At 34.5% G+C, this 10684-nt stretch overlaps 2 protein-coding genes across 2 annotated transcripts in view; one reads left to right on the top strand and one right to left on the bottom strand.

Moving 5' to 3' along the window:
* Positions 1 to 4182: 4182 nt before the first annotated feature.
* LOC110456688 (serine-enriched protein-like) lies at positions 4183 to 7667 on the top strand. Its single transcript, XM_021507567.1, has 5 exons — positions 4183 to 4488; positions 5415 to 5688; positions 6050 to 6243; positions 6612 to 6781; positions 6971 to 7667. Exons 1-5 carry the CDS (start codon positions 4410 to 4412, stop codon positions 7073 to 7075), a joined length of 822 nt encoding a protein of 273 aa, XP_021363242.1. The 5' UTR covers positions 4183 to 4409; the 3' UTR covers positions 7076 to 7667.
* Positions 7668 to 8526: 859 nt separating this feature from the next.
* LOC110456680 (transforming growth factor-beta-induced protein ig-h3-like) overlaps positions 8527 to 10684 on the bottom strand; it is an 11552-nt gene continuing 9394 nt past the window's right edge. The window contains exon 6 of the mRNA XM_021507555.1: positions 8527 to 8650. Within this exon, the coding sequence (XP_021363230.1) occupies positions 8556 to 8650 (95 nt within the window). The 3' untranslated portion in view covers positions 8527 to 8555. The remainder of the gene's footprint in view (positions 8651 to 10684) is intronic.

Here is a 10684-nt window from a genome sequence, read left to right as displayed (position 1 = left end):
TGAATATCTTTTATGTTCTTATTATTTCGTAATCGGTTTGCAAGTTCGTCCAATGCTGATTTCATGTGTTGACGAGCGATGTCAATAGAATGGTGACCTAAAATAAAAAAACCTTACCAAATATATCAAGGTTAAAAAGAAAAAATAGGAACTGCCGACAGTGTCAGAATTAAATGATGAAAACACACAGCTTGTTGTGAAATGAAGACATATAGGCATCACGTGACAGTTGTTAACGCGCGTAAAGGAACAGCCTATCTTTAATAATTATATTATCTAGGTCACAACATATGTTTGTATAGTACAGTGCAAAATAAATCTCGGAATTCAAAAATGTTGTAAAAGTAAATAACACTGGCCGCAAGCGTTCTTTCCAACATTTTCTCAACCTCGTCAGACGTCATCATCGGATACCCACAGTTGATTTCGCGTGATGATTGAGTACCGAAGCGAAATCAACCGTAGGTATCCAACGATGGTCATACGTCAGTTATTTCGTAATTGTATAGTGTACATGCACATTGATTGTGAGCTGCGATAACGTAGATTTCTGACGACGAGCGATTTTTTTTTATATATATATTGCGTTTATATATTGCGGCCGGGGCAGGGGAGGCCGGCAATGTGCTAAACATGATCACGATATATACATACACTGACAGCAATGGAGCAAGTTAAACTTTTGATGAAGTTTCACTTGCAGAAGTCACGTTGGGAGACATTCGAATTACTTGGCCTGACAAACTCCATTTCATGATTGCATGACGCGACTAAAAAATGGTCTCATCCAGATTCGGAAAAAAATTCCTTGCTCACCGAAGCTGATATGCTGTACCGATTGTAACAATTCTTAGAACTATTTTCCCTCTCACAAAATCTTTCTTTCCTACGCTGCTGGTTATCCTTAATTTCGTTAGCACAGAAACGTGAGTGTGCTTAGTTCTATGTTCAGGGACTGTGCAAGTGATGTGACACTAGAAGTAAAACAATATAAAAGTGCAAATGGCCATGGCCCCATCCCCTGTGGACAATGTCAGTATACATCTTCGCTCTATAACATCTAACTAATATTATTTACCTATGTAACAATTACGATTTGATAATCTAGTGCGAGTCAATTAACTGTGTAATAATTACTTGTACTAGTAGCATGTAACTATGGCAGTATTTTACGACTTACTTATATTTTCTTGTACATGTTTGTCGTTTCGACCCCCCGCTCCTTCCAACAATTACGATCTAAAATGTTCTTTTTCGACCTAGGGCATCATTTCAGAGTTTCTTTATAATTTTGATTAAATTTTAGCTCATTTCAATTTTTATTTTTATAATAATAAGCATTAAAAAACGTTTTCAGTGGGAGCTGTAAAATTATAATCCCTTCCAGTGTTACCGTGGCAGCAGCTATGCTTAGTGCAAAGCAAAATTGAGAGGTTCCAAAAAGTTGAACCGCAACCCTTACAAAAATATACGATGGTTTGAAATACGTGTTATAGGTTCAAAAGCTCTGGATTATATAATGGTTTTAAGAGCATATTCGAGAGTATTTTTTGAACGCTGTACGGCAAACTTAAACTAGAATCCAGGATGTTGTTTAAATTTTAAACAAAATGCAGAGATCTAAAAATCGAGAAATTAAGAAAGTTTTACCAACATTTTTTTTTTAATTTGCCTACCCCCCCCCCCCCCCCCCCCCCAAAAAAAAAAAAAAAATCCCATCCCTACAACAACAACAAAAATCTGTTTAAAGTTCTTAATGTTAAAATTAATAAAATAAGCATCTTTGATGTTGTAGAATTTTGATTAACAATCTTGAAATATCTCATCAACAAGATTTGCTTATTTCAATTATTACACGGACTTTGTATTCATGGCCGATACATCTATTTATTCATTCGTATATATTTTGTTTATTTACGTGTGCGTATGTTTTCAAAAACATCTGTTTCGTGTTTATTTAAATACACCCAAGCGACGGGTGTGGTTGTGTCGGTATTGTTTTAACCGTCGTCCCTGTCCTATAATCGCGGATCGTCCGTGTGATCTTTCCCGACACGCCCTTTATTAAATACTTTACAAAACAAACACAGGTAACATCGGTAGTGGTAATTATCCGGTTGTGTAAGCCTGGACGAGTGTTATCAGGACAGTGTTGTGATACTACTGTTTGTTTTAGCCCATCAAAGGAAATAGAACTATTACATGTATTATATATATGCAAATTATAGTCCTGCTATTGGTAAAAAAAAAAAAAAAATATCGAGCACAATTGTTTTTACAAAGACTGGTTAATAACATTACATGTCTGAAGATAGTAAATAGTGTGATTGTTCTTATAACGTGTCTAATAAAACATTTTGGCGGGACACATTTTATATTCAAAGGTATGATTGTATTGTGATTTTAAGAATACTATGAGTTTGACACAAAAATAAAATATTTGAACTTTGAACTTAAATAAAATAAAATGTAGATTTTTTTTGATTGATTTTAACATATTAATTTCCCCTTAGAGCAGAGGATAAGACACACGTTATATCAACTTATCAACGCCTTTTCCTTTAATACAGAGCATATTGATATACACATGATAGCATTTCACAAGGCATACATAATTTATTTTATATATATAATATTTTACTTAAAACCTGTTGAAGGATTTGATGAAAAGTTTCACGCGTCTGAATTCTTCTGTATTGGCATTTACGTACAGATTTTCATTACCAAAATAATAACAAATCTAAATTACCTGGGTTTAAATTCAACGAGTATATGCTTTGAAAAAGCATAATTAGTGCTGCGCTGCAACAAAAAGCCTACATTTTAAGAAAAAATAGCGAACACACATATATCACGGGAATGTCCAACAAATCGTTTTTCACTGACGCCTGGGTTTCGTACGTAATATATTGTATATTGCGTTTGTCAAATTTGTTTAAGGTGGTGGAGACGAATTTGCACCACTAGATACAGAAGATTTAAAAGTATTTAAAGACGGTAATATTCTTACTGTATTAGCAGCAAAGAGGAGTTGCTTGAGGAGAGTCTGAAAGAAAGAATATTATAATCCTATTGGTTCCGTAAATTGTACCGATTGTTGTTACCCACTGTGTATGGCACAATGACCAATAAGTAGTTGAGGGTTAAATTGTTTTTCAGTTTATATAAAATATTTAACTTTCGACCTTTTTTCCTCTCTGATAGTGTTTCTTGTCCCGTTTTGAAATATAATGAATCATTACTTGTATACGAAGGCAGTCCTGTTAAAAGTGTTAAAATGCAATCTAAATGTTCAAAATTGACATTATATTTTTTTGGAAGACTTTTTTTTACATTATTCTTCTAGTCAATTAAAATTAGAGGTCATAAACTTTCTTTATATATAACAAATTTTCACATTTCAGTATCACATCTGATACATTACAACAGCTAACCGACCAAACAAAATTACAAATGTATTTCAAGTGTAGTGGGATATCAGGTGATTTTTGCTGAGCACTGATACCGTATATGCATGTTGTTTTCTTTATTCATTTATTTATTCCCCTTTACATATATAAACCAAACAGGGCAATTTAAAAACTTGTGAAAAATTAACCTAATTATTTAAGATATGTCTTTTGAATTCAACATATTTTTTTTTATTTTTTTTTTTAAATCTTTGCACGTATTCTATAAAATGACGTAGAAATGAAACGGTTTCTCCTTTACCCTTGAGTGTTAATAAGATTTAGTGTCGATTAATGATTTTAATTTTAAGATTTGAATAAATTTGTAGTTTGAATATGTCTAAACATCGTAATGTTTTGAAATTGTAAACAAATATATATATTTTCCGTTTTGAGGGTAGTTTTGGATATAATTGTTAGGCTAATATTTAAAAGTTTACACAACTAATTAACTGCTATCATCGCTGAGGTAGTACTTCTATAGAGAACTGTCAGTTATTGCTGCTACAGAAATTACTCAACCTTTATTGGCCTAACGGGTCCAAGCCGTTAACGCAGATAGGTGATAAAATGAAAAAGCAAAACAACTCAACTGTCTCCAAAACACACATGACGTGAATTGATCATAACCCCACGTGATCAGTGGGGCGTGGCTACTGCAAGCCGACCCTGTACACCTGTACGACCCGGGGTTACAAGCGGGACATTGACTCGTCGTTAGGAAGGTGTGACAGTGACGCCCTGAGTAGATACCCTGTAATACCGGACACTTTAGAGTGAGGAGTATAATAGGTGACGATCACAACACACTTCAACCTTCGACCTCTCAACACGGACGTCGCGATTTATCTTCTGGTCATATTCACGTGTTTTGAAGATTTGTGTTAAAATATATCACATCGTTAAACATTATACACGTATACAGTTATTATCTACAAGGTGATAGTTAATTTAACAAGAATGTCTAAGTCCGAGTCTCGGGTACTGCTGCTGGAAAATGACCATTTGGAAATGGCAATGTCAGACCAGGAAAAAGACGGTAGGTGTCAAATTTCTAAATGGGACGTAAATAATTTTGCCGACTGACAAATTCATCAAATGAATTCAAATCCATGTATATTGTTTTTTCTCATAGCAGACTGATTTATCTAAAAAACATATATGATACTTACTCAGCGTCTACTTTATACTGTGTGAGTTAAATCATGTCGAGGGTTGAGCCGAAGCTGTCATGTTAAAATAAACGTTCTGTTTATCTTTACTCAATCGAAATGTAATCTTATAATTCCAAGATAATGTTTCTTTTGGATTTGTGATATTTATAAGATATCTGCCTTTCGCTCTTTGCAATTTTTTCCGCATAACAGAAAAAACCCGTTTGAAAGTTATATGAATAATCTATTTAAAAATTATAATTTAATGACCATTTTTAAAGCTTTTGCCTAAAATTCTTGTTTGGCGATATTTGTCGTCTCTTGACAACGATTTGTATCAAGTTGGACCCCCAAAGCAGTACCCGTATTTCTCCTTGAATCTTTATTTCACTATATCAACTGTTAAATATTGGAACACCAAACACAAGGTGCAATTATTTCCATGTATCAAATATGAACTACAATGATGTGATATTGTAATTCGCGGAAACAGAAAAACCCCGCTTGTTTGATATTTATATTTTAGTTTAGTAGATAAGTAAGGATTTATTTTTATTAATTTCTCTTGATTGCAAATGTGTAGTTTAAAGCAATTACGATTGAATAAAAAAAACATTATTTAAAAAACATTGTATCCTGTAATAGCTTTTGCTATACGCACAGTTTATTGGACAAAACAGAATGGAATCCATATTTTATGAGGATATAGTTTGAGAAAGATACGGAAAAACTACATCTAAAATCATTGCAAAAATACACCAAAAAAATGTACTTTAAACGCTATAACTTATCACTTTTGCTTTTTTTTCAGGATTTTCATCGGGGTACGACTCGGCGCAGGAGGTCTCCGATACGGAAACAAGCCTGTTAAAAGTACAGCAGCCCTACTTAACATGTGACTCCCAATGCGACAGTGAGTCTGAAGACGAGGCTACAGAGGTCATGAGTTATAAAAGCACCAAGGCCCTCTGTGAACATCTCAAATATATCGTTTCCATGCCCGAGTTATGTGACGTCACGTTTTTGGTTGGCCCCACAAAGGTTCCGGTTTATGGCGTAAAGGCAATTCTGGGCACCAGAAGCAGGTAAGAGCATGTTGATAAAATACCTTCATTATGATTCTATTTAATTGTTCTGAAATACATGTATGTTATACATAAAGTCTTGCATCAGCAAACCGTAAATATTTGGAAATGAAAGTCAAATTATAATAAGCTTGATATTAAGTGATATTTATCAGACAACCATTTGACAAGCCTGCATGGTTCCTAGGCATAATTTTTCGAAAGGAACAAACCTGGACTCTCTTTGAAATCACACTTAAGCCGCTTTAGCAGTGCAATTCTTTAATCTATAAAATGTTTTGCTACCACTATTACATATATCTGAATAGGACTTCAAAATCATGTTCGTTTCAACTAACCAACAACTTCGCCACTATTCCAGGGTTTTATATCAACTTATTTTGAATCAACAACATCAAGCGGAAGCGGAAAGATCGACATTTAAGAAGTTCCGGAAGTCATCCTCAAAATCGCGTGTCGTCATAGAAGTGAACAAGTACGAGCCAGAGGACTTCCGAATGTTAATGCAATTTGTTCATTGTGGATCTGTGGACATAGGAATACACAATGTGGCGGGTTAGTATTATTTATTTAGGTTATATTTTAATTTAATATTTCCAAATAATAACACAAATCAAATACATATGATTGTTTCGGTCGACTATATATGGTGCTCTCGAAGACCCGGCTATCTAAGACATATGGTACCTCATAAATGGTAAATATTTGGATAATATGACCATGTAAACGTTTTCTTATGAGCTATTCTACAGAATAATTAAAATCTAGCTTATTACAGTATTTAAACGAAATTATTTGCAAATTTATGCATAAATGAATAGTGTATATTTTATAAAACATTAATTAAATTATTTTGAACGATAAAGATGTGACATATAAACTTTGAGATATTGAAACTAATAACATTCATTGACACTATACAGGTTTGTTGTGCGGGGCATATCAGTTTGGTTTGGAGGACCTGCGGTCAGCCTGCTGGGATTTCGTTCGCCGATCGCTCGACAGTGCTTCCGGGCAGGATACAGCGCATGCGTTGATGGCATCAGCCTTCCGGTACAACCATCACAAGACAACAAGGAAGCTTGTCTCAAAGGTACAAATGACTATAATCTGTAAACATTGAGTACCTTTCCTCGTCTTGGTAAACGTCAAGATGCCATTAATTCAATATCATGTTACAATGTATTTGATTTAATTTGATAGGATTGGATGATTTAAATTCTTTTTCTTTATAACATGAACACATTGGATAAATATATATTTCTTACCTTTTGTTTTATAGATCAACAAGGTGCTACAAGAAACAGAACACAAGAAAAAAGACCATTTTCACGACCAGCAATCCAATGGTTCAAAGAAAACCTCAAAGATGTCAACAACAGTATAGATAGCAACGGAAGTGACGTCATAACAGTGATGTCGCTATAACGTTAAGTGCTCAATACCTTTCGGATGGTAAAAGATATTGTATTTATTTAAATATATATGTAACTGAATTTAACAAGAGGGATGATAATTTTGTTCCTATCTGGAGTGCTCAAAAATAGTGACACGTGCTTTATCAAACAATTGGCCAGTTTCGGAACAGTGAATAGCCTATGCTGGATGGAGTATTTACGATTGGCAATGCCGAACTTGATGTTCAGAAAATGTCATAGCATTTCGTTCTGTTATTATTTCCAAATTAGAAAAATATGTTATTGAAAAGTGTTAATGATTCATAAATATCAAATATCATTTGTTATGAAATGGAATGTTGTTAATTTTAATACATGTATACTGTGATGTTGGTGGAGAGAGAAGTTTGTCAGTATGGAAGTGATGACAGTGTGGGCAGTGAGTAGTGACAACACTAGTGTGATGGTGAGGATAGACAAAAGGACGAGAAGGAGAGAGAGAGAGAATCTAATGAAAAAACGAGTATGAGAGTAATTATAGTACGACAAATCTTGTAATTCACTTTCGTAATGTATTGTAATTTAATGTGTATTTTCAATAAATATTTATTTTAATATTTCCATTTTATTTCGTTTTTTATATAGCGATACGTGAATTTGATGTCTCGTGATTGTGACGTCGTTACCATCATGGCGAGACAAATGTCTATTTACCTGTCGTGTGGTACCAACTGCATTTGAGTAACAACTTGCTACTGTTACGTCATTTATTTGTAGTCACATGTGTTATTGGTTAAATCCCCATCACACCATAAATCTACGACTTGAATCACGCAATGGTGTAGTCTTGCTAAAGTTCTTGTAGTAAACTCGGTCGAATGTGATATTATTGTATATCAAAGATGGACCAATTGAGCATCCGTGGATGCCATGGAAATGTGTTTGTTCAGAGAGTGTCTTTTATGAAAGCTTTTAGGATCATTATGCATCAATTGTTCTCGCTAAAACAGCGAAACTATTCGGTTTTAGTTTGAAAGTCATTTCACCAAGATTCTTTACCGCAATCTTTGATACTCAAGTGGTTTTAAAAGCTCTCTTTCGCTCTCTGCACCCCTGGAATATGTCATAGCAAAATCGAAGGCTAAGTGTGCGCCACCTTGTGAATGAGACAGTGAGACTAGTTTGATCTTTTAATGTACATCAAAAGAATCTCGCGGTAGCGTAATGGTAAAATTGACTAGCTTTGGTGGCGTGTTTCTTCTCGGTGATCTTCAAAATGCAAGGACCTGCCTAACGATTGGTCAGGTATTTTACCCGTGACCAATCAAACAGCCAGCCTTCGATATTCTGCTCTGACATATTCTAGAGATGCAGAGAGTGTAAGTGAGTGTAACCACTGGAGTATCGAGGATGTTTTGTCACAGACGACTTACGCAGTGACCACAAGTTACAAATATGTTTATTAACAGGTTACAGCGGGGTCAGGATAGTGTTGATCATGTGGATGACACCATTGGTCATCGGTTGGTCAGCTTTCAGGACCAAAGCGTTGTTGATGTGGACACCTGTCAACAGAAGGGTCAGTCAGATAACGCTGAACAACGCTAGACAACGCGTGTCTAGTATAAAACACACGCTTATATTAACTGAACGTTTATTACACGAGGAACTCTATGATTAACAAATGATATGTAATTGATACCATAGACACACAAATAACTATTATTAAAAGGCCAAAAACAATTTGCTTGTTTCAGGTAACATGCCTGAAAAAATAGGATGTGTCGCTAGGGAAATAATTTTATTTTAATGCTATCTTTGTATTTCCTTGAATTAATATTACGCTTTATTTCAAATTTTACAATGCATTTCCACACATTACAATGGCTATTAAATTGTCAAGAATAAGGTCAGACTCCCAGAACCGGAAGAAAGTACATTTTAATGAGTGGCTGTGAACTTTGCCTGGCTAATGAATTAATCTTAGATACAAGTTTTGTAGATAATACAAATTCTAGTAAAATCTAGGGTAGGTCGGATTACCTGAAACACACCTTTTCGGCCTAACAATAATAAAATCAAGATAAAATAAAACATACATATACATGACTACAGTGATATTGAATATCGGTACCTTCCGAAGAGCCAATTTAGGCATATCCGTAAAATAATTGTCATCAATGAAAATGCGTCACATCAATAACAGTCAATGTTATCAATAACAATAAGATGATAATCCGTGCTTATAACCCTAGTTTTGAATAACAAGAAGCCCAATGGGCCAACAGATGCTTATATGATTCAAGGTGGCGTTTTAAGTAAGTTTCTAGTAAGTAGGATTAATATTATTACTCTATATAATATAATTATAATTGTCTTTGAGCATTTAAACAATTTTGATCCATGTTACTTTGACTATGAGGCAAGGTTAATCCTTTTCAATAATTTTTAGCATTAAACTTAATCAAGCTTTTTGCCAAATCTTCAAGAACGCCATTTGGGTGTTTCAACTTTAATGGCTGTGACCTTGAATATTGGGCGAGGGAAATTCCTTTTTAAAACCTTCATAAGATTGCAAATAAGCAAAATACTTGCCAAACATGACGACTTCACACGTTTTAGGTATCAAGAAATAGTCGTATGAGTAATTTATCAAATTTGAGTCATGTGAGCTTAAATGAAGGTAAAGGCTCTTCCTTTTAACACACTCTGTAGCACTCTATGCCTGCATTGTACTCACCAGGTGTCATGTCGCTAGGGATTTTGTTTCTTTAACAAAAAATGACCTGTGTGACCTTAGATAAAGGTCAAGTTCGTATCTTTTCACCAAGTTGTGGCATTCTTTGTCAGCAAGCAGTATGTCAAGGACCATGACTCTTAACCCTTCGGTTTCTTAGAAATCCCTTGAGCGTTTTCAGTTTTGATACCTGTCACCCTGGTAATTGGTCAATGTCATTTGACGTTTAATGTTTTAGAGATTTTTTCATGTAAATATTGTATATATTGCAAAGCGCCCCCTAGCAGCCTATATATAAACAGATTTGGTATCAAGAGTGCTACATTATGAATATTTATAAGATCAAACATGTGGTTTGTTACAAGAGGGCCGTTACAGAAGGCATCTTTTAGGTTCCTCAAATTTGACATTTTCCCCCCTTAATGGACCTCCTGAACCTAGTTTCTTTTATTTTCAAATCTGAATCAACGTCATCTATGAATATTTCCCTCTAAATTGAGGAAGCATGAAAGAGAATGTCTAATGACGTACGACAGACGACGGACAGCAACGGATTGCAATGGAGCATTTGTGCTAAACAATCCTTGTTTACAATAACTATTTGTGTTTTCAGTAACGAATCGTGTTCTCAATCTAACAATTCGTGTTTTCAATAACCGTTCGTATTTTCAATAACTATATGTATTTTCAATCACCTTTTCGTGTTTTCAATAGCTATTCGTGTTTACAGTAATTATTCGTGATTTCAATAACTATTTGTTGTTACAGTAGCAATTCGTGTTCTCAGTAACCCATGTAATAGCCATGTTGTTAAATGTTATCGACAACCAAAAGTAAGTGATGTGTCGTGTAGAACCCCCCC

This window comes from Mizuhopecten yessoensis, unplaced genomic scaffold (assembly GCF_002113885.1).
Source record: "Mizuhopecten yessoensis strain PY_sf001 unplaced genomic scaffold, ASM211388v2 scaffold8821, whole genome shotgun sequence".
Classification (NCBI taxonomy): domain Eukaryota; kingdom Metazoa; phylum Mollusca; class Bivalvia; order Pectinida; family Pectinidae; genus Mizuhopecten; species Mizuhopecten yessoensis.
This window is presented reverse-complemented; position numbering and strand designations above follow the sequence as displayed.